This window comes from Ambystoma mexicanum, chromosome 1q (genome assembly GCF_040938575.1).
Source record: "Ambystoma mexicanum isolate Mex_15411 chromosome 1q, UKY_AmexF1_1, whole genome shotgun sequence".
Taxonomy (NCBI): Eukaryota; Metazoa; Chordata; class Amphibia; order Caudata; family Ambystomatidae; genus Ambystoma; species Ambystoma mexicanum.
In genome coordinates, this window is record NC_090922.1 from 44,047,606 (window position 1) to 44,072,944 (window position 25,339).

The following is a 25,339-nucleotide window of genomic DNA, read 5'->3' on the forward strand; positions in this document are numbered from 1 at the left end:
ATAGAAATGGCAGGCACACAGCACAAAGAAATAGCATATGCAGATGACATGCTGCTGGCCCTAGTGAACCCGAGACGAACATTAACCATAACAATTAGAGAACTGGAGACATTCGGGGCAATCTCGGGCCTCAAAATAAACAGGAAAAAATCAGAGATTTTACACCTGACAGGAGACAGAACGGAGATTGAAGGAGTAGCAGCAACATTAGACCTAAAAATAGCAGAAAAAGGGATTAAATATCTAGGCATAACCCTAACACACAAGATAGATGCACTATACATTGAAAACTACCCCCCCCTCCCATCCTCGAACGGGTAAAGAGGGATCTGGCGCGCTGGAGTCCCCTTATGGTATCATGGTGGGGCAGAATCCAGGCAGTAAAAATGAACATCCTCCCCAGAATACTGTACTTCTTTCAGGCACCCCCAATCAGGATACCCAAATAATTTTTTAAAGCAATTTCAACCTATATATGGAGCAAAAAACCCCCAAGGATCGCCAGAGCGACCCTCATGCTCCGATCAGGGTGGGGGAATGTCCCTACCACACTTCCGTAAGTACTATCAGGCAGCACAATTATGGGCTCTGAGGGAATGGTTGGGAGACAACCAGCAAACAGTTTGGGTGACACAAGATCGGGCGGTAGCTATATCCCCTTGGAAGAAACCCTCTGGAAATTAAAACAACTTAGACACCCTAACCTCCGTATCATGGTAGTCATGAAAACCACCCTAGAGGCCTGGGATGAAGAAACGCGGAGGGGCATCATGACCACGGTAGAAGGCCCGTTCACACCCATTTGCCGAAACCCCCAATTCCCGCCGGGAATGGAACGAGAGCCTATGAAAAATGGGAGGCCGCGGGATGTACAAAAATAGGGGAAATGTATCAAGACGAAACAATTACAACATTTAAAGATTGCAAAACACTACTAAACCTAACAGAAGCAGACAGGTTCAAATATGAACAACTCAGGCATTGGCTGGCGTCTCCAGACATCAAAGCGGCAGCCACAAGAAACCTCACGCCATTTGAAAAGTACCTAATAACCAACTCGGGGTCAAGGAAGCTGGTCTCCTCTTTATACAACTTCATCAACTCCCAAGATGAAGAAGTCAAATGGGCCTACATGGTCAAGTGGGCAAGGACACTGGGGGAGGATATTCACAAACAGCAGTGGGCAGACCTGTGGAACAGTATTCCGAAAATGACCCGATCAATCCAAAAAAGAGAAATGGGGCTAAAAATCGTAACCCAATGGCATTATACACCGGAAAGGCTACACTCCATGTGCCCCCGAACATCTAACACCTGCTGGAGAGGCTGCACAGAGTTGGGCACGTGGAAGCATATCTGGTGGGACTGCCGGGGGGTTAAAGGCTTCTAGTCAGAAGTAAAGACGGAAGTGACAAAGATCTTCCCAGATGTGGAGCATCTAGGGGAAAGAGTTTGGCTATGTGGAATGAAAGATCAGGCGGCCAAGAAATTCAAGAAATCACAATGGAGAAGCTTTATGGGCCTACTCATAGCTGCATGGGCGACAATAGCCCAAAACTGGAAGAACAAGAACCTCCACTCCTGTATGCATGGCTACAGAATGTTTGGTCACAATTAACCATGGAAAAGCTCACACAAACCATTCAGGGATCAAAAGAAACCTTCACAAAGGAATGGGGAGAGGTTCTGGACTACCTGCAATTGGACTACATGGAGCAATGGTGCCCGCACAACATTAGAGTATCAGACATTTTCAAATCATAGACATTCCCTGGAACACAGAGACAACCAGAAGATCTTCTGGGGGTGGGGGGGAAGGCGGGGGGGGATCTGGGGGTTGGCTATTAGTTCCATGTTTGTACCTGAAAATAATAATAAAAATATATTTTAAAAAAAAATCTATTAAAGCGAAATGGAATGCAAATGTGAGCCCAGAGTGTCCTTTTTGTCCAGGGGCCAGGGAAGATCGAATTCACTTCCTGTTCCTTTGTCCTATGTATAAGGATATTCCAAACATGTCATTAAGACATCTTTTTTTTCAACTACATGTCTCAACCGTGACTGGGGCCCTTGCGCTTTGTCTAAGTGCTAAGGTTCCCTTGGCCACGTCCAAGATGGGTTGGTTCTTGATTTAGGCTTGATAAGAAGAACAAAGAGGAGCAATCTTCTCCCGTAAAACCAATATTTGAGCTAAATGGTGTGCCTAAACTATTCATGTTTACCGACGGGCTGAAGAATCATGCCCCGGCCTGGTGCTACAATTATTTCCTTTTTTGGATGTTCTATCGTTTGAGGAATATGTAAAATACATCCACTGCATGCACAGAAGCACTTTGGTCCGACATTGGTTTTAGCTATTTTTATATAGATACTGTCAGCTAGTTCTGGTATGGTTTTGTAATGTACATGTTGACTTTTATGGTAAAGCATGTTAGCGAAATAAAGTGATGATGATGAGAACCAATTCAATCTTATAGATTCCATCTACTTTACATTTTTGAATAAAGTAGTTAGACTTAATAAGATTATCCAACATTTCCATTACCATTTTGTACTGTACTAATGGAAATAATGAACCAATGTATAGTTCAACTTAACCATAAGGTCCCTTTAACAACGTTTATTCTGTGAATTTCATAGGTTTTTACCAGTGCACCCTAATTTGCTATAACTTCCTAATATCATACTTACCCCCAATATAGTTGCAGTTTTGGGCCATCTAGAAAGTTTGAACTTAAAACTTTGCCATTCCCCATGGCCATGCCCACAACCACCACAATAGAATCAAACCATATATTTATTTAATAACTTGCTTTTAACAATTAAAGTTTTGCATATAAATCTCATTAAATCACATACATAGTACAACTGATAAGCTTCTAAAAAGGTTAATACATCACCATTAAAACATCAATATATCATTTGATAGCATTTTTTAAATATCTAAAATCATCGCATAGAATTTCATCATATAAAAAATTAAATTCATGTCATTTCCATCAAGTAATCTTCGCCACATATCTAGCATAATACAATTGTACATATTATTATTATATTTCATCAAATGTTTACTTCTTAGCTCAGCTAGGCGGTCACATTCACATATTAAATGGTATGCTGTTTCGAGGGTATTCACTCCACATAGTCTGCAATATCTAAGTTCTTTTTGAATGCCGAGTTTGGCACCCAGATTTACAAGCACATTACAAATATTAAATTTGTACATCAGGTACCAACGGATCGTGTTACAATCTGGATATGCACACTGATAGGTTGGTTTATTTTCCCTCATAGCTAAATGGCAAAGAAATAGTCCACTATTTACTTTCGATCCAACATGTACTAACACTTGTTCATAGTCCAGATCATATATCAGACTTTTTAGTTTCTGCTTAATCTGTTTGATCGAATACAACAGCCAGCTAGCACTATCATTCTTAATCCACTTGTAATAGACCCCTCGCCATCTATTTAAAGTAACAAAGTCAACCTTGTTTTGTACACTTCCATATTGTTCCATGAGCTTTAACACAAAGGTACCATTAGTAAGTCTAGTCTAACCATAAAAACCATATAACAAGTATGTAGAATACACCTTCAAATAACAAGACTCGCCCTGAACCCCCTGCAATCCAAATGATGTCCGCGGACAATGCGACAACTGCACACCTTTTTCCTCTATAAAAATTGCTCCATGTCAACTTTTTTCCTCTCACCCACCCTTTCCAGAATCTCCTTCGGCCACCAAATAACCGCAAATGTGTTGTCAGACATTTTCTTACTGGGCTGACCGCGGACACTGGCGGCAGTCCATGGATCCAACATGGCGACTGTTTCAAAAATTCGGACGCACTGCACGTTTTTGAGTATCCAAACAGTGGGTGCATATGATGTACTTGAAGGTCACACCACCCCCTGATTTGTCCAGAGTCGTCTGCGGATTCGGAATCAGGAAATAAGTCTGTGGACCGTACCCAGATATTTTTGTACCTACTTTTTGGCCATTTAAAAAAGAATACTGGACGGATTTACACCAAATTTACAAAACCATGCTTTTGGGACCAATCCGCCACTCCTGTCGCACATTTGGTAAAATCCATCCAGCGGTTTGGGCTGTATGGCTGCAAGCAAAAGGATGGACTTGGTGTCTCTCCACCTGCGCTCCATGGTGGTAAAAAACCTGCTGATGGCCGCGGCAACCTCCCTGCTATTACTAGGATACGACCTCACAGAACTCAGAGTCCTCTCAAATCCAACAACCTCTACATTGACTGGAGCTGAACCAGATAACGGCGTCCTTGGTGAGAGCCAGAGGTTGCAACCACCCACTGCTAACGAGACAGCCGAAAGTAGAAATGGAGATAAGGAATCCTTTCATTCCAACACCGACCTGGCAAGACCCAACCCCAAAGGCCTGCAGTTGCAGACAAGTAAACCAAACTTCACTTTCACTATAATCAGGCTGTGGAACTCAATCCCTGTAAAAACGACCAAATTAGAGTTCATGGTCCTGGATGTCGACGGTGCTCAGGTCAGAGCAAGTTACATAGCTAAACAAGAAACTGCCTGACGGGCCCCTCCTGTCTCTTATCTCCTGGAACATACGTGGCTTCTCACACCTAATGAAACCTGGGGAGACTCCATGGACAGAGACAGACTTCATATGCTTACAAGAAGTGTGGCTGGCAACCAAGTCAACATTAGGTGGCTTTGAGAGTTTCCTAAACCTGGCAACTGCAACTGGTCGTGGCCGCCCGACTGTGGGCCTGCTGACATTGATTGGTGCAGGCATAGACTTTGAAGCAACAAAATCTACCAACCACGGCTTCCACGTCCAGCATACCATTCTGAACAAGAGATTACTTTCGGAAAAGGCCCAGCAAGTAGGGTACACCCACCTTTCTCTAATAAATGTCTACTGGAATACGATAAAGATGAGGACAAAGCAGATGCTTGATACCATCAGCACAATTAGTGATGAAGCATATCTACTGGAAAATCCCTCAATTTAATGTGTGTGTGGGGACTTAGATTCCCTGTGTGGGACTGACCTAAGTATATCATGCAGCAGTCCAAGTAAAGGGGCCCCCAAATCCGTCCAGAGAGGCAGCAAATTGTCATCACTAATGAAGTCTCGAGATCTTCACTTCTTAAACGGTAATTTAGAAAAAACAAATTGCGTCTCCCAACGTGGAAGAGTGGTGCGCAACTTTCACTAATAGACTATGTTTTTGTATCACGAGACCTCATTGAGGTTCTAACCGTTTTTGAAATAATACCATCTGTAGCGAGTGACCACAATTAGCTGAAAATGTGCTGTCCGAATTAGAGGGTGAAACCTGCCTACTGCATGCCAACGCAAGTTGAGCCAACAAACAACGGATCTAGCCTGAAGATGTCAAAACTGGATGTGGAAAAACTAATCAAGTCTTTGAGGGAAAATAGTGGGCTTGATATTTCCTCGGAGGATGACCCAATAGTTGACTACGTGCCACTATTGGTTCCTTACCAGGTCCCAAATGGCAACCATCCGTGGCAGAAACTTGACCATCATCATGTATAAGACAGGGAGGTGGCTGAAAAAAAAATAGCCCCAAGGAAAGCAGTGACCATAGCAAAATGAGTACAAGCACTCTCAGTGAGCGAAACTATCATCTCCCTAAAGAAATCCTATAAAAACAGGATAAGAGGACGAAGGAAGGAGATGCTTCTGAGAGATACCCAGACAACCTTGATAGCCTTAAAGGGAAAAAAGCAGATGCCATCTGGTCTATAATAAATTCAACAGGACCAGTTACACACTACATCACGATAAACAGAGTTGCAGAAGGCTCCTGGCCACCTTCTTTTCGTTGCTTATTTTTTAGAAACCCAAAGATGGAAAGAAGCCACCTACACCCAGCCAATTTGGACCCTGGACTATGAGGTTATCAACTTGATCAACCTAATAACTCATTCAAAATCCTCTGCAGTGCCGGGGCCCGATGGCATTTCAAATGTAATGCTTAAGACTAATCCAGAACAATGGGCGCAGATTCTGGATCAAATCTTGAAAGGGATACTCCTCTCACGAACTATACCGAACTCTTGGCGGGAGGCAACTGCAGTCCCGATCTACAAGAGTGGTGATCGAGGCGACCCTAATAACTACCACCCAATTGAATTACTTGATGGGCTGGGGAAACTCTACGCTATGCTTCTTCTCCGTAGGCTGTCTAAGTGGTTGATGGAGAATGGTAGGCAAGATCCTTTTCAAGCTGGGTTTGCTAAAGGCCTAGAGATTTTGCTGCTAATTTTTCTTTTATCCTTGCTGATGTGCAGAGCCCAAGAAAGAAATCAAATGTCCTACATCACTTTTGTTGATCTATGGAGAGCCTTCAACGGAATTAACAGGAGCAGACTATGGAATAAACATCTGGCATGGAGCTGCCCAGTGGACTTGGTCAACCAGATTAAATCTCTGTGTCTATGAGGATTTCCACACATTTTGGGACCCCCCCATAACTTTTCCCCCCATGGCCAACACCGCACCAAACTTCTGAGAGGGGCATATACATTTTTTGCAATGTTTGGTGAGGATTCGTCCAGGGGGGCAAAGTTATCAGCCACTCAAAAAAAAGCTCTTTCTATGAGTTAAGCATCTTAACCATAACCACAGGGCCGGTGCCGCAGGCCCTGTAATATGTATATATATTATACCTTATGCACACTTCAATCCTTTATGCAATGTCAACTCACAAAAGATACAATAACATTTCCTAACGAAAAAACTTGTTCAGTAAATCAAATATCACATTTGTAAAATTCACAACATAAAACATCAAATTAAAATCATTACCGTTTAAAAATTGCACCCACAGTAATTGCACAGCAACAGTTGTTCCATTATTATGGTATTTCCTGAGGTTGTTCCCCCTTATCTTGTCCAAACTTGGACAATCTATTATCAAATCGTGTGTGGATTCCAGTACCCGCTTGACACATAATCGGCAAACTCTATCTCTCCTAGGGATACCCATATGGCCATCCAATACTTCCATTAAGAGCATAGTATTACATTTAATTTCTAGATATTTCCTTACAATGTTAGCATTTGGGTATGCCTTGAGCTATTTCGCTGGGGGGGGGGGCTACAACCTTCAATAAAACTAACAAATTCAGTACTAGTAGATTTAGATGCGAATGTCAAAATGTGTTGATCTCTATCTTGGGAGTACAATAGACCACATAAAACTGTTTTAAAAGTCCCTACTGTTAGAATTAACTCAGTTTCCCACCCCACTGCAAAAGACTAGGGGCCTCATCACGAGTTGGGTGGTATCCCAGCGGTATTACCACCGGGATACTGCCCGTGCTAATAGTGTTAGCGCCAACCAGTCCGGCGCTATTAGCAGCGGGTCAAGGGTTGGCCGGTAATGGGTGTTCCCCATTCCCCATTGGGTCCATTGGAGCCAATGGGGCATTTGCAGTGATAATTGCACCCGAAAATGGACCCGTGATTGGGTGGTAGCCCTTAAATGCAGTGGTAATAGCGTTACCGCTGCATTTAAGGGCTACCGCCCAACTTGTGATGAGGCCCTAGGTGTTTCTCAGCGGACCCTATCTAAGAGGGGCATTCAAAGTGTTAAAGGCAAACCATAGGCGATATATCAATGAATCTCCTTCAGCTGTAACTAGCATCCTATACAACAATATTAACTGTTGTCTATACACTGCTTTACAGCTGGCCAGATTAAGTTCCAGGGTTAGGTATTCCACTGGGAGTGTAGGACTTGTTTTGACCAGTTTCCTTGGGGTGTTTGCCTCTAGTTTGTCTAAGCAGAACATAAACTTCCTGCCCCAAATTTTAACCCCATAGGTCAAAATAGATCCAATTTCTGCTCTATACAGTGTAGCAATTGCTTCCAGGCTGTGGCCACCATGAGTACCTGAAAAAACATTGATTCCTCCCACTATTTTACTTACTTTTAGTTTTACCGATTACCAGTGTATTTCTGATTTTAACTGGTCATCTACAATTACACCAAATTATTTGTAGTGTCTGACCACCTCCACTTCCTTATCCTGGACATACCACTTGTAATTCCTCAATCTTTTATGCCCTCTGTTAAAAACCATTATCTTAGTTTTCACAATGTTAATCCTCAAATCATCTTGTGAGTATTGTTCCAGGGCATGTAATTTTTTTGTAGTCCATGCAAAGTGTAGGGCATGATAATCAAATCATCTGCGTAGCCTAACCAGGAAAGTACCAAGCTCCCAAATTTAACAGAGCACCCATCTACTGAATCAAAGGCAAGCTGAAGATCTGCCAAATACAGATTAATAAACATGGAGCCTGTAGGTGACCCTGCTTAACTACCCTTGTTGCTTTCCCATCCTCTGCCCAGCTTGTGATGAGGCCCTGGTGTTTCTCAGCAGGCCATTCAAATAGTTAAAGGCAAACCAGAGGCGATGTAATTGCCATCAAAGGAAGTTCAGAGGATTTCCGTAACCTCTGGAAGCCAGTCGAGTCGTGTTGCCCAGAAGAGGGGACAGTTTGGTGCCATGCTGCTCGACAACCGGAGCACCAACGCTCCACCTCTGCCTAAGAACATTTAAATGAAGGACTCCCTAGCCATCACCATCGACCGCTTTATCCCACAGGAGAAAGTCGAAGTCGTCAATGACCAAGGAAAATCCACAAAGATGCCGATGAGTGATGATTCGAAAGCCAGCCGTGGTCGAGTCCCGATCGTCGATGCTGACACACAACGCCCACTGCTGGGCCTACGTTCTTCACCGAGTCTGCTTCACGGCAACTAACTTTTTACATCGAGGTGCACCGCACGCCTCGTCTGCGCTCGACATCCATGATCGATCATCGACGAGCACTGTGAAAGTCGAAGCTGCTGTCTCGATGACAGTGTTCACATTTCTTCAAAGAAATCTCGATGACCTGTGGCTCCTGCTTCAAATGGAGTCCACCCTCGAGGGATCCGTCAACAAACAGTCAAAGAAACTCTGCTAAACTCAGCTACATTGGGGTAGTGGAACATTTTTGACCAGGAAACAAGAGTATTTAAACATATAGGGACTGGGCTTGTCAATATTACAGGTGGCCCAGGTGGGGGGATCCTCACTCAAAACTGCCTCTAGCTAGAGGGGGTGACTAAACAATGGACCTAGATATGTATGAGGCTAGAGGGAATACTCTCACAATTTACGAAGAGACGATGATGTCAAAGAATTTATGTAGCGCTAATATGTTCTGATTTAAGAACATAAAAATTGTGTGTAAAAATAAATAAAATATATTTTTCTATTAGAAGAACGTTTTTTGTAAATTGTGAAAGTATTGCCTCTAGCCTCATACATATCTAGGTCCATTGTTTAGTCTCTATATATCTTACCTGGAGGACCTATGATATTTTCAGGTACCCTTATACTGACATCTAGCTAGAGGGGGTCAGCATTCTGCCATTGTTTAACCCAACTTGTCTTCCTTCCTATGATCTATGCTGATACACATTACTGTTTGATTTGTATGCCATTGGAACTGTCAGCAGTTGGTGCATTTTAAAGGAGTCAATAGTCAAGTGTGGTACCACAAAGACATTGTATATATTTGCCATATTAGATTTACCAAAGTGCAAAGTGTGTTATTAATTGTGTATATATATTGAACCTTATTTTGATATAAAGAACTGTGTTAGTACATAACATAGTGTGTGGACATTCCTTTGTGGGGGGGCTTGGGGATTACACTGGTCTTAAGAACCAGCCCGCATCACCTCCTGAGAGCTTAAGCCTTGGTTGCTCGTCTATTGCTATCACATAGAGAACCTTGGCTGGGGTGCCTTTATGCTTCTACTCTGCCATAAAGAGGGCAGGACTACAGATAACCACCCCCTCCAGTTTTTATAGCTTTCATCACTGGTTTGGAGCTGATAGAACTCACCGTTTCATTCCCTTTTGGAAACTGGTGCCATCGTGCATTAACTTTGTAGAGAACCTCTGGTGTTTATGGAGGCTTGAATGTACACAATTTGACCCAAAGATTTAAAGCACATGGTACAGTAATAGTTAGCTTGAAAGCCAAGGTGGAACTCAACAGCCAGGACAGAGTGGAGCAGCAATGTCTTCGAGTATATTCCTGGGGGTCAGATGGGAAGCGGTTAATCAAAACGTGGACCTAAGCTAGGCAAGACGCTAAGAATAAACCAGCAGGCTCACCCTATGAAAAAGGCCATTTCACACCACTGTGCAAAACCACGAGACCCGGTGTAAACTGAGCTGGGCTGTTCACTGTGCTATGCTCCGTCCACTGCAAGCTGGGTGACTCCCCCATACGCCAGGGAGCACGTACAATTCAGAGCTCGGTCTCCCGATCCACAGTCCGGCCCTGACGCCAAACCATAGGCTGTACGGCTGTCATGAGCCTGCCGTGGTCAGAGAGCACCTTTGTAAGTGTGCATCAGCTCGGTCTGCCACCATGCCTCTGGACAGTGTATCCAGACTCTTGGGCCCAGCACTCCTTGGCTCCAACTCAAATTCTGAGGAGGAAGGGCCTGCCACAATACTGCTCCCGGGGCTACCGTGAGCTGTCGCCATCCGGCTGCTGCTGAGACACCACCTGGGAGGGCAGTACTCTGCCCATGGAAGTGAGAGGAGCAGAGCGCTTTCAGGCCACGCCCGCCGATCCACCAACGTACCTTTGCTTTAAATTATTAGTCTTAAACATGCTTGATGGTAACCTCACCTAGGGTTTGATGATCGTGGTCAAAGTATCGTAAAAGACTATAGGGTTCGGAGATACTAAAAACCCAACCAAGACACAAGATAGAAAAGGCAGTAAATCATTATTAAGCATAAAACCCAGACATGGGCAGGCATTACCAGTTAAGTAATATCCCAGGGCCAGAGCTACAGTTCCTTTAAGATGGGCCCTGGTGCCATTACATGATAGGTGATATGGGGATGCGTACCTACAGAGTTTTCTTTTGCTATTAGCATCCCAACATGCTTACCGGGATGTGTAACAGGATTTTTTAAATGTTGAGAAACAGCTCAGTTGCCGTTTCTCAACTTACAAAAAGCTACACAACAAAAATGCCGCCCTGGACGTAGGGAGAAGGAAATTATAGTAGTCACTTTTCCCTTTCCATGGAGGCCATTGCCGTGAGATGAAGGGGTGGTACTGCAGGAGTTTAGTGTGACCAGGGTTGGGATGGCACATCACCTGGGACATGATGGCCTTCCCCTTCTCAGGAAGTTTGGAAGGCAGGTGATAGGTGAGGTAAAGCCAACCTTCCAAGCTCACTGGTTTGCTGGAAGGTTTCATCACAACACCTCACTGGGTGCTAATATAAATTATGTAAATCGAAATCACTAGCAAGTTTGCAACAATTGACTCTCCAATTGTTAGCAGCTACTTTTAACTAGGTAATAGAGTGCCATCCTATAGCATTAAAATCATTAACCTCACTACCGTGAAATAGAAGCATAAAGGGATCATAGTCACTCTCGAGTTGTGGTACATTTTTCTAGCTGGAATAAATCTCCAGCTAGATACACTGAAGGATTTACCTTTGTATAAATCACCATGCTCTGCGATTCGAGTGGGGAATAATTATGTGGTACTGGAGTATGGAACTAGATGACACACAGCGCGTGTCTAACGTGAAGTGGCAATGTGTAGTGTGGTTAAAGAGTGTGGAAGTGGGTGCTGGATGGCCAAGTGTTCTAGCTGAATTGTGTGTAATGGGAACACTGATGGAGGAACTTATTCAAGTGTTGGATGTTTAGACAAGAGTGACACTGGAGTCAGTGGCACATACTGATGTGTGCCCAATATCTCCATTGTACCAGGCAAGCCCATGGGTATTTGCATGATTTGGAATTTCTGTGCGGTGTGCTGTGTGTTTATCTTAATCTAGGAATACAGGTCTTGCGTCACTTAGGGTGGGAATAGTGTTATCCACTGTGCAGGAAGGAGGGTGAGTGTGTAAGTAGACTACAACATGGAATGTGTGTGGAATCGTGGAGGGAAGATTTACTATTCTCATTGATATTAGTTATTTTCCTTGTTCGACACGCATCTGCATTAAAGATCCTATTCAATTTAGCCTCTCGTCTCTCTTGTCGCATGCATGCACCAATTTTAAAATCGGCAGTCAACCTATTCCTTCCCATTGGTTCAAGATCCTCATGCTGACTCAAGCCCATACCATGTCATGGGTTTGAAGGACCAGCATGTTGTGGCCCTTGCCTAGGCACAATTAAAACATGAATGGAAGGAATAGCTGTGAAGGGAAATATAGTTAGATGATTTACAAAAGAAGGAGTGATATCTGCTGCTTCCCTCTACAGACATGCCACTTACCAGATATCATAGTCAAGTACCTACCTTTGACCTGGAAGGCACTCGTCTGCTTCAACCCCCCAGATTCACAAGAGCTGCTGAAGTGGGAATAGATAAGTGAGGACAATGTCTCCATGAGATGGGGGATGTTGTTAGAACTTTCCATGCCTTCCACAGATGCGCCCAACACTTGAATCGCATATACATACAGGAAATGAACCGTCTCACGCAGGTCCTGTGTCCACGGAGAAAAGAGAGATGAGACAAGATTGACCGTGAGCCAAAGGACCAAACAGCATCACATGCAGTACATGCAATCATTATTGGGATTTAGGACAAGAACTAGAAAGAATGTACAGGCAAGCATGTTACACACATGTCCCTGGGCTAACACACAACACCACAGGATCCAGGAGAGGCTGCAAAATATGATCAGCATTTTGGGTTTGGGGGTGCTAATCCCACAAATGGCGGCGAAGGGGCTACTTACAGAGACTATGCGTGGGTTGGTCACATTCTACTTGTAGGGGACCCTCCTCCTGTTCTCCCCAAGGAATGTTTATGGTAGCTGGTGCCACATTATCAGCAAATGGTGCAACCTACACACATTGGGCCAATGATAGGATTTAAAAATAAAATGCACATTAAGTATGGTTGGCTTTGTTAATTGCTAGTTTGTGGTGTATATCAAGCTACCTTTTCAACCAATACCTGGCAACTCTCGCCCACTGCATTGTCACTCATGCTCACATTTCCAGTGCTACGCTGATGACACTCAACTCAGTTTCAGGCTGCCCTCGGCCACCTCCTCTCCCTCTCTCATCTCGGATTGCCTAACTGCCATTCAAGATTGGTGTGCCGCCAATGATCTTTGCCTTAATGCCAGCAAGACTGAGATCCTCCTCATCGGCACACCTTCTCCATCCTTTCCCCTCTCCCTCTGGCCGGCCTTGCTTGGCCCTCCTCCCATCCCCACCTGCGAGGCTAAGAACCTTGGGATCATCTTTGACTCCAAACGTTCCTTCTCCTCGCACATCTCGGAGGTCTCTAAAAAGTCAAACTTCCTACTGCACCTCCTCAGAGGTACTCTTCCTTTCCTCTCCTTCCCCCAGAAGCTCACTGTCTCCCAAGCTCTGGTTCTCTCTAGGCTGGACAATTGTAACAGCCTCTTTCTAAAGTTACCTGCCTCTACTCTTCGCCCTCTTCAACTAATCCAGAACAGGACTGCGAGACTTGTCCTTGGCCTCAAGCCCTCGGATCGTATCTCTCCAGCTCTGAAATCTCTCCATTGGCTCCCAGTGGATGCAAGGATTAAATTTAAAATCCTCTGTATTGTCCACAAGGCTTTCTGGGGCCTTGACCCAAAATACCTTCAGCTATCCCTCCGCAAATACCATCCCCTCTCGAGCCCTTCACTCCTCTATCTCTAACTCCCTCACAGTCAGTCGTTTTTCAAAGAAACAAGCTGGGGGAGATCTCTGTCTTCGGCTGGGGCCTCCCTCTGGAATAGCCTCCCTGCCACTCTAAAACTTGAGGAGAACCATCTCCGGTTCCGGAAGCACCTCAAGACCTTCCTCTTTGCATCTGACTTTGCTGCCACTCTGCCCTGCTGATCCGCTCTCTTGGAACTGTGCACCTGGCCACCCTCTGTCCCCCGGGCCCAGGTACCGGCTCACCCTGCCATGCTTCTGCACTGCCTCCTGGCCACACCCCGCACTGGGGACTGTACCTGCAACCCCCACATTCCCCCATGCCCCATTATTCTTCTTTTATGCACTTATCAGACTTACCCAGTTCTGCTGCCGTAAACACAGCTCTTCCCACTTGCTGACCGCACTACCCCTCTTATTGCTTCATTATCTATTTATTTGTATTTATTATTATTTATCTGTTCTCCTCTGCTCTGCACTTTCCACTCTCCCCCTTCCATGCACTTTTCCCCTTTCCCTTTGCCATGCACTTGCACGTTCTCAATGTCACTGGGCCTAGTAAGATCGTTGTTTTGTTCTCCCCTGTTTCCCCTCCCTTGCCTTGTCGCGCTCTGAAACACTTGTGTACGAGCGCGATACAAATAAAATATCATATCATATCATATACCTTGGATCAGAATTCCGTATAAGACTGGGTGGCACTACAGTGGAGTGTCTTTGGGGGTCAATGGGCAGACAGAATGGAATCCTGGGCAGCAGGCTAGACATTTTGGGCCTCTGAATGTGTGCCATGACATGGTGTTACCTGACGTAGTATCACTTAACCCAACATCACATTATATAGCATAACAAGGCATAACAGCTGGAGAAAGAATGTTTTGAATGGAAGTTGTAAGGGAAACTAACAATGACAGTCACACGAGCTGCAAGTTTTCAAAAACTTTATTTGAATATTTGGATGGGGTTGGAAAAGTCCTATCTAGCCCTATATCTAAAATGGGAGTAGTCTCGACCATCAAATCAAAGAAAACGCAGTCCTAGTCAGTCTTTAATCAAATAAAAGTGGTCTATACTAACCTAATGCCTGCCCTAATTCTAAGATAATAAATGTGAAGAGGGAAATGTAAATGCACAAAAGGAAAAATCAGTGTTCAAATTATATATCAGTGTGACTGAGCAAAGTCTCTTCCCCACATTTGATCTCACAGGCCGACTTAGGCTGTGTGACACACTCTGGCTCTAGACACTGAAGATGCAGTTCAGATCGTAGATCAGTGCCCACTTGGCCTTCCAAGATAAAGTTACTTGGTTTCAGTTCAATTCACCATTCAACACAGGTCTCACTCGGCTCAGACCTCTCAAATTACAGTTCAGGGGGTTCCCTTCCCCAAGCACAAATACAGTCTCAAATCCAAACAGGTCTCGCTCAGTCGGGCACAGACCTTTCAATCACAGTGCCGGTAGGTGGGGGGCTCCCTTCCCCAAGTTTTATTCACATTTCAGGTCGCCCCCAGTCGTGCTTGGACCTTTTTCCTAATGTCAAAGACTTTCGATTGTGCAAGGATTTTTCACAGACATCAACAGGACCACTTTGACTTTCAACTTCATCAAACGTTGCTCTTCTACTCCACTGACTCTTGGGTCTCGTAGTTTCATACACAAAAGATCAACAAATTCCTTTTTCATCTAGATTTCTCTCTGCCGGGCTCGAACCTAGTAATCAAACTGATTTCAAAACGACCGTTTTAAATTTCAGCATTACTTTGCTTTCTTAGCAGTTTTCTCGTACTGCAAGTCCTAGAATGCCGTTTATCTTGGCCACTTCTCTTTTCTGGATTTTTAAATCTTGCTGTTTCCCAAAACTACAAGTTGCACAATGCCGTTCCTCTTTCATTATACATATGCCTACTTCTCCTGTTCCAGCCACACACACACTTACCGGGTTCCCCTATTCCTCTGGTCATGAGACTCACCCGGATAGCGCAGCGCTTGTGGGCAGCTCCCTGGGATTTCTGGGTTGAGGTCGGGGTCTCACCACCTGCCCCTCAAGCACCTGGGCTCCCCTTCACATGCCCAGGTGAAACTAATATTCATGTCTGCCTTCTTTGGCCCTTGGGAGACATGGTTTTTCGGTGTCCAGACATTTGGTCGACCTAAAACTGGTCGAATGACATTTGGTCGACGCAATTTGGTCGAAAACCAAATGGCCGAATTTTTTTTTTTAATTATATATTTATTTTTCTGGTTTTCGTTTTTTACAAAAATGGGTTTTTAGAAAAAAAGGGGGTTGGGGGGGAACCCCCCCCCCCAAAAAAAAAAAAAGGGGTGAAAATAAAAAAATAAAAAATTCAACCATTTGGTTTTCATCCAAATTGGTTCGACCATTTGTCTGGTCGACCAATTTTTTTCGACCAAATGTCTGGTAACCACATTCTCAACTGTGCTGTAGCCTCACACAGGCACTGGGTAAGTGCCTTGCCCTTCCTTTCTCCTCTGGAAACTCTCCAGAGCTTCATCTGCTACTTCCGGCTTCAAGGCTCTCCAGGTCCTCTCTGCAGTTCCAGCTCGCTCAAAATGCTGTTTCTGACTGCTGCCTTTATACTCCCAGCCAGAGTTAAGTGAAGTCAGGTGTGTCTGGTTATCCTTGAATGCCTGACCCTACCTGACTTTATTAGTGGGACAAAATGGAGACTGCCAATAGGAACTCATGGTACATTGGTTCCTGTAGGTAATTTTTCCTCTTCTATGTTGTTTCTTCCTGGTCCCAGTACTTATTCAAGCAAGTGAGAAATAGGGATTGCGGGAGTTGTAGTGTTTTAGAGGGATACTAGGTAAGTCTGGTATATTACTGTCAGGAAAAGAAGGATAGTGTTCCGCAAAGAATGGGGGAGAGCAGGGTGATGATATCGGGAAAAACTAAGAGAATACTGCGTCTCACCCTTGGGCAACCTCTTTCTACTCCCCCAGGATCCCCTACTCAGGTGATCTTCCCTCACTTGTCCACCCCCAGGGTCTGGATCCAAAGGCGATGGCCATGCCCTGACCACCTGAGCTGAGGATCCAAGGGAAGAAAATGTGAGGATGTCCTCAGGCTTCTCACAAAGTGTAGAACTCATTTCGACCAACTGTGGTTTTCCCAAGCTGAACATGCTTATCCTGAGTTGTTATTGGATGGTCTGTTGGGCAAGATATGTTAATAGCTGTTACGCTCACCTGGTATCCACAGGGACGCCACCCAGCCAGGTTACTCGCTGGTATGCTTCTCAGCTTTGCCCTGATGTGGTCTGCGGGGAAGGTTCTGCCTTGTGGTTGAATTAGGCGTGCACTCCGTCCTGCCTTCTTTGCAGGGGCGCGTTGTCTTTCATGGGCGAGTGCGGTCTAGTTACTTCACTGACGCCGGCCCGTTTGATATTGTTCCGGTAGGTCTTATTGCTGTTCTTTAGTTTTGTTGCTATCCTGCATGCCTTTCTTTGTTTAAAATGTCTCTTTTTTCTCCCTTAGGTATGTGGAGCTTCGGCGCGAACTGGCTTGGTTGAGCCCCTCTGGTAAATTATGGCACATTAAGAGCGCTATGATGCGGTTAGTAAGCGCTATCCGCAGCGCTGCAAAGTCTTGCCTTTGCTAACCTGTGTTTTCCTTCCTTGTCGGTTGCAGTGTTCTTCAGCGCGAACGGAATGTCCGGAGTGTTGCCAGCCGAGAGGCGACCAGCCAGGTAAGCCTTTTGAGCAGTTCGTAATTTGTAAATGTCTCTACTGCTTTCTTTAATGTTGCCTCTATCTTCCTCTTTCAGGTCGTTCTGTCTGGGAGGCGTGCAGATTCGAGGAAGCTGTTCTCAGTTGCTGCGAGTGTTTAAAGATGAAGACTGCAGGTAAGATGCTGCTGCTAATGATGTTCCTTTTGTCTCCTTGCAGGTTCTGCTTCTCCGACGTTCGAGGGAATAGCTGGACACGATGAGCGTCACGTTGCAAGCTGCAAAGTAACGCAAAGCGTGTTGTCTTGCTCGGGTGTGGTTTAAATAACCCAACAAAATAGTCCAGGTAAAGTAGTCCGTAGGCTACAACACCCAAAACACTAGACCGCATAGCTTGGTTCTTAGGAACCAAACTATGTGGATGCCTCCATGTTGGCTGACAATACAATGAAGTAGTTACCAAGCACATTGTTTTTCATGGTGTATGAGCCTGGCGCCCTAGGCGCCAGGACTGGCCCCATGAGGGCTTTTGAAGAGGATGCCAGGCTCTAGAGGCCCGAGTCCTGACTCCACCTGGCCAATGGGTTTGCCAGAGGGGGTTTTGGGCGAGGGTCGTGACAATAGCTATCACCTCAAACTCTTCCTACCTCCAACCCTAAATGACAGCACATCTCAAACACAACTCTGGCACAGAAACTACACAAGTTTCGCAATGGAACATACACCACCCAAAGATAAGTGTCTACACTAAATTTCCCTAGACCAAATTAACTTACAAGAGATACACCAACACCACACTCCTTAAACACCACTCTGACAGACACTACAGACAACCATATAAAAAATGCATGTTAGTAACCTGGAACACACATTAAGCACTGCTCCAAACAATTCATAAAATATCTAAATGTTATGCACTGCAGAGGGCCCTACCTTTTCAGACCTTCACACATCAACTTTGCAACAAAGTTACATTGCCCTGCTTCGTCTGCTCATGCTTTAGTCCTATAATCCAGCTGTTGCTGATACTGTATCTCCAAAAAACAGTGACAAGGGCACAAGGTGTGATATACAAAACTCAATAACATAGCATAACGGGCATAGACACAAGCTTCACTATTTGTCCTTTGGGCCAGTACTCTGGATGACACAAGCAATTTTAGTGCCTGATAGCAACAGGAGAGATAATTAATGTTGGTTCTGCTGTAGTTAGGCCACTATACCAGAATCTCTGGTGCACTGACTGGCTGGTAAGACTACACATCTGCCTGTCAAATCAAGTGTCAAGAAACTGAGAAAGGGGCAGTGCAACAATAAAGCAGTTTACGAGCAGCATGGCTTGATGCTAAAGGGTCCTGTTCTCTAACAAGCCAGAGGCACTGCTGTCTGCTCGTCTGTTCGAAGCCTTTCAGAGCTGTCAGAACCCTCACTGGCTGCGGCTTTACTGGCAGTGCATCACACGGTGTGGCGGACGAGGTCACCTTGTGAGCAGCGGAGAGAGAGTGAGGGGGGGCAGAGGCAAGTCTCGGAGGGAGCCTGGTGGTCGGCTTCACAATCACGGACTCCATGAATCTACCTGTCCTTTCCTGACCTGATCTCCCCCCATGACATGAAGCTGTGTGACCCCCTTCCCATGGATCACAGCCCATGGTAAGGCAACATGTATAAGGTCTGCTACACCACCCAATTGTCTGTCTAGAACTACTATCCTTAGTTATTGAATTAAGACAACACTCCAGCACCCATGCCTATAATTAACCAGTTCATGTGCCTTGTAACTGTCCTAATTGCTAGCTTGCTCGGTGTGTTACAATGTCCAGGCTGTCCTAGGCCAGGCACAGTGGGTCCTGCTTGGCTTTCCACAATTCTTTTATCTGGTCTGCTTCAGCGGAGCGGAGTTGCTTCTGGAGCGGGCTGGTGCCCGTTGTTTCCCTGCAGTGGCCGAGTGAGCAGGCTTGCTGGTGATTGCAAGGGGCAAGCAGGTTTGCTCTCTCCCTCTCCAGTCTGGAGGAGCTGCATGGATTCCAGAGTGGCACCAAAGGTAAGCCACCCCTAGCCCCCCGATAGCCTCTACCTGGGGCATCCTGTGGAATTGAGCATTGCCCTTTGTGGTGCCCGATCCCTGTCTCGTGTGCCTCTATCAGCCTGGGGCCTGTGGCAGGTCGGTTTCTCTCTCTCAGGTGCAAACTATCACATCTTGAGCCATCTAACAATGGTATGCACCTAGAAGGATTTGATCCACATCTCTCAGACTCAGCAAAGTCCTTAGGCTTCATCAGTGATAGCAGCCTGTGCTTTCAGAAATAGCCTGGCTCAGAATCTCTACCCTTCGACAAATGAAACCCTTCATCCCGCCGCAGGACTACCGGACCATAGTGCAGGACCTTGTGGTCTCGCATATCAATGAGGAAATGCTCTACTGACAGGGTTCCCTTCTGCTCACTTGGTTCCCCTTTAGGCAGTCCACCATGCTGCAGCACGTCTTATTACAAGAGCACGGATATTTGACCGAATCACCCTCATCGTACGTGAACTACATTGGCTTCCACTGCAAGCCAGGATACTGTTCAAGACTGCATGTATCATCTACAAAGCAGTCACAAGTAGCACACCAGAGTACCTGGCGGCTAAACCGCTAAACCCCACATATCTGGTGGCACACGCTCCTCATGCAGCAAATCAACCAACCGGCTTGAATCACAACTCACTATTTGGACCCACCCTCTAGAACTCAATCCCGGTGTCGGGTCAGAATGCCCCCACAATTGTCCAATTTCGCAAATCTCTTCAAACATGTCTCTTTCAACAATGCCTGACCAAGGATTAATTCCTATGGACACACATACCGACGCACAGACCTCACAGTACTGTAGTACTGTTAAAGAGGGCAGCTCAAATTCTGGCTACCCACACTCTGTACAGCTGTCCACTGCTTTCAAGCTAGGTCTGCGCTTTAAACAATAAAAATAAAAAAATAAAAATAATCTTGTGCCTAAGAGTTCAGAACCGAGGGAGGCATTGATGGCAGCCTTTTCTGACCTTGTTTTTCAATACCCAACCCTGGCTGCTAAGAGCGGGCTGCAGTGTTGTGCCCCAAAGGTGTTTGGCGGTGCAGAATGTTTGGGGGAAGTGCTGGATGGAGGCCAGGCAGACATTAGGAATTAATATGGTTTTAAACTTTGATAAATATTTGAGGAGCAATAACCTCCTGATGATCCACAGTATGAAGTGTGGTGAAACACATGTAGAGGGCCAGTTATTATAAAGTGACCTTTAAGATTCCAACACACCAATGAGGTTTAACAACACTCAAGAGAATTGAGCGCAGAATCAAAAATCAGAGAACATTCTGACTTGATGGAGAACATTTTATACAGGGAAACCCTCTAGTATCTTTTTGTCCCACTACAAATATATGATACTTAAGGTATTCTTAAGGGTTGTGTGATTAAACAACACATCAAAGTATTCTTTGAAATATTTTTGTTCTAGAAATCCTATCTAAAATAAAAAATATCAAACGAATTTTACCAAAAGGAGTAAGGACATTATTGTATCGATCTGGTGTAAAAACCAACCCCCAAAATTCCCTGAATCACTCATCCAGGTAGGCATTGACTTGAACTTCCTACTGGTGCAGGAATCCCATTGCTGGTGCAGCCATCTTCGTGAAGACCCTCAGGCAGTTTTTAATCGAAAGAGAAGGACTGTGAATTGCAGGAAGACAATGGATTAGAACTCCTTTCCTTGGTCTTCCTTGATACATGAACCAAATTGTTTCTTCAATATCAGGTCTTGTAGACTGAGCAATTAGGCTTCTGCTTTCAGTTTGTTCCTTGACACCTGCTTTACTATCATTCAACAACTTCCCACTGTAATTGAGTTTATCACTGCCATGTGACCAGGAGTTATGTCTTTCTAGAACTGGTTTAAGGTGCCAGGTTTTGATGTCCTCCTCTGACGAAGGAGCCACCTTGTCCTAATTGGCAAGCTACACCTTTATGTTGCCGAGTGTTTTAAAGACCATTGGTTTGGTGGGAAACCTCTTGAGTTGTGCAGGCTTAGCATGTGAAATATTGCAGTATTTAAGGCCCTTAAAGGTTTTCTTTACCATCTAATCCAGCACTGACTCAAAAAGCATATCTCCCTTTAATGGAATATGTAAGGTAACACTCTTTTGGATGACATTTGTCTTCCAATCATGGGTGCTCTTTCTGGACCCTATAGATGCACTGCCTGTTAATGCAGCCACAGGTATGCAGTCCATAGAGGTGTCCGACATAAACTAAAGATTGTTTTCATCATCATTAGAGTTTCGTTGCAAACCTCCTCTTCAGCTTAGAATAAATGGTCTGGAAATCCTGACGGGTAGCCTGTGCTAGTTATGCCATCTACATACCCGAGCTCAACAAAAGGCTAGATCCAGGCAGGATAGGTCTTCTTTACTGTTTTTTCCTACCTTTTTGTCTATGTCTTCTGCTGCCATTGCAACTTTACTGATGAGGGAGGGAATTGTGGTGTCCACTCCAGGGTTGTATTATAGGGTGGTGCTAGCTCCTTTCAATGGATAGCGCTTAGATATTAATTTAAAAAGCAGTTATTTCTTGTAATCTTATCATTTGTGATCAATTGAACTTTGGACTGTCCCTTAAGAAAGGGAGATTCTTTTGCTGGTATTGTGTCCTACCTGCTCAGTGAAATAAGGAGAGCAAACAGATCATCTACGATCTACAAATGGCTAATCAAAACGTAGATTGAGACGGACAATTAAGCCACATACTAAAGATCATAATATAAGTGTCTTTGAGCAAGTGAGTTTAATACAACGTACAAAAATCAACTGTAGGGACCGCCTAACCAGACACAAGCATTCTATAAAAAATAAACAATGACAGCCTATGCTAAGGACTGTCATAACAAAGTACAGAAAGTATTCTGGCACCTTGTTAACACATTTAGGGCTGAGAGCAACAGGAACCGACTCAAATCCATATCTGAGACTGTAGAGTGTAATTATATTAAGGAAAGCTTGGATAAAAGAAGACAACGTGAGGAGCACTGCGATCTGCCCTTGGCTGAAACCTATAAATATCTTGGGTCTGAGGAAGAGATGTGCAATATATTCAAAATATGAAAGGCTTTGCTGGCCCCTGATAGGCTGACAAAAGAGAACCTCAAGAAAGACCCATCATCCTGGGTATGGAAATTACACCCCTTATATGCCAAAATAGCTTCTTTCCAAAGTAGTGGAAAGATTCTCTTATGATACCAGTGTACAAAAAGGAGGACAGGCAGAATCCTGCCAATTATCAGTAACTAACAATGGTAAATGTTTCTAGCAAAATTTTACCTGAAATGCTGTTGCACAAATTTGGATATAAATGGGCAATTGGAACAAAACTGCTACATCCGTTACCAACCCAGTTTCAGTAGTGATTCTTCCATGACACACAACATTCTGACATTACAACTGTTATCTGGACATGTGAAGCAGGGAGATTCCCCTATGCTTCATTCATCGACTATATAGCCACGTTTGACAGAATAGATCGTAAACTGCTATATAGTAAACAATGCAGATGGGGATTCCTCTGGCCTATTGAATATGATCACACAAATATACCGGGACACCAAAGTAAAAATACACCTCGCTAAGAAGGGCACTTTCACTCCAAACAGCATTTGATGTACGGGTTTAAAACAGGGCTGTGTATTGGCCCTGTTGCTTTTTAATTAATATATTGCTGACCTGCCAAACGCATTAACAGCAATCAACAACTTTCTACCTAAGCTTGCAGGGGCGCATGTGGAGGGGATGAGATATGCAGAAGATATTTTTATATTAGATCAGACCCCAGTGGGATTGAGAAGGTCCTTCACTGGCATAATTCAATGCTCAAATGCAAATTACTTCAGAAAAAAACATAGAAAAGATTAAAATTATGTATTTAGGCCCTAAGAAGATGGCTGCTCGAAAACCATGGCAGGTAGATGGAACTTTTCTAGAACAGGTGGACAATTCTAAATATTTAGGAATGTTATTTGCAGCAGTCAAAGCAGTAAAAGCATTGACAAAGGAGCAATGAACACATTATCATTTATTTAAAAGATTTACTGGACAAACTGGGGGATATTTGTTGGAAGACCTGTTGATTGCATATAAACAACATATTGTTCATGTCAATCTGTACGCTTTAGAGACGCTTCTGACACTTGTGAGCGTCCACTTTACCTATGTTGAGAATGGGACTTTGTAACATCTTGTCCATGGCCTCTGGATCAGTTCCCATTCAAACCTCTGATGACGCCTCCATATTAAGCTCAGAAGGCATTTCAGCTTTAGTAATCTTATTGTCTGTCTTGAGTGATTTTGTTTGTGATTCACAGCGAGTTGCTTCTTGACCTTCCCTGAAAGGCACTGTTAGCTTTTCTTACAGGTTGGGCCTGGGCGTAACAGGCCAACTTGCCACAACACGCAATGATACAGCAGGTTCTCCACAATCCTGCAGGTCTTCTCCATCACACTAGGCCCTGCTGTCCATCACATGGGCATCAAGTCTGCTACTCTATATTCTAACACATTTTTATAAACAAATGAAGGCAGGATTCCCAGGAGGTCTGCGTACCCTGCCATGGACTACCTTCTAGGCAGGTTTTTGCAGAACAAATGAAACAGGGGTTCTTTGGGACGGCATAGCTTGATAAGAGTGATTACTATGACAAGTGGACATGGGCCATCATATTGAGGATTACTATCCATAAGCAAGACATTCATTTGAGGCAGAAAAGGGGTTACCAAGCTCCAGAGCTCAACCTACCGGTACTTACTACCCAGGAGATTCTGGGAAGAAGGCAGTTACAGACTCACCTGGTGCAGCCTTTCCATGGCAGAAACTTCTGGAAGAGGATCTGGACGGAAGGAGACGCTGATTTTAGTGGGTGAATACTTGAAGTCCTTCAATTGGACCTGGATCAGGTGGAACATATACACAATTATAAAGTTTGCTGGCACCAGGATGACTGTTGTCTGTATGCTGATTAGGAGTTGAGTCACAGTCAGCACAAGTTCATCTAGAGAGGAGAGAGGCAAGAGCTGATTAGAATGTGTGACTGTGTGCAGCATCCATAAATATACTGTGTCACAGAGACAGGTCAGTGTAGCAACCATGCTAATGATGGCTATGAATGGACCATGCAAGGACAGGTAAGGATCATGGCATAGGTTCCCACAATATGCCAGGTGTATGATAGATTTACAGTTGCCTATTCATGCAGCAAAAAGTGTTGATTTTGGGTACTAAGTGGAACACAGCCTATAAATTCCATCTTCATAGAGTTGGCCTTGAGAGGGAAAAGAAATGTCTTTCTTGGTGCCACCTTCACTGAAACGTTAAGAGAGCTGACTCACATCAGGATGCAGGCTACTGGAATGGCACAGTTGAGTGGAGCAATCTTTTATTGTATTACATCTCTGGGTTGCCAAAAGTTGTTCGTTATAATGCTTCCACCGAGTAAAATCTTGTGCTATTGCTAGGCTTGGGGGAAACCTCTTGGTATGGCAGAATGTTATTTGTTTGCAGATAGTAGAACATATCTTTCTCAAGATTCTTTTGGGACTTGCAGCACGGCTCCAAGGTTTTCTATCAACATTGAGTTTAACCAAGGGTTTATAGGTGATGTGCTATGTACAATACCTGTGACGGCCTGGGTATCCATTTGGAGTCACCCCTGGGCTCTCCTCAGACAGGGATTATTAATAGACATTTGGGCAAGTGATTCTGCTTTGAAGTTGCCCTGGTTAACGTCCATTAAGGAAGGACTTAGTTTAATCAGTTGTGAGAATTTCTTTACAACATTTCTACAAATCACATTGTA

General features: G+C 44.4%; 1 protein-coding gene across 1 annotated transcript in view; it reads right to left on the reverse strand.

Annotated features, from left to right (window-relative positions):
- Positions 1-207: 207 nt before the first annotated feature.
- PKD1L3 (polycystin 1 like 3, transient receptor potential channel interacting) overlaps positions 208-25,339 on the reverse strand; it is a 130,828-nt gene continuing 105,696 nt past the window's right edge. Inside the window, exons 9-10 of the mRNA XM_069642533.1 lie at positions 24,333-24,535; positions 208-213 (exon numbers count right to left, since the gene is read on the reverse strand). Of these exons, the coding sequence (XP_069498634.1) occupies positions 208-213; positions 24,333-24,535 (209 nt within the window). The remainder of the gene's footprint in view (positions 214-24,332; positions 24,536-25,339) is intronic.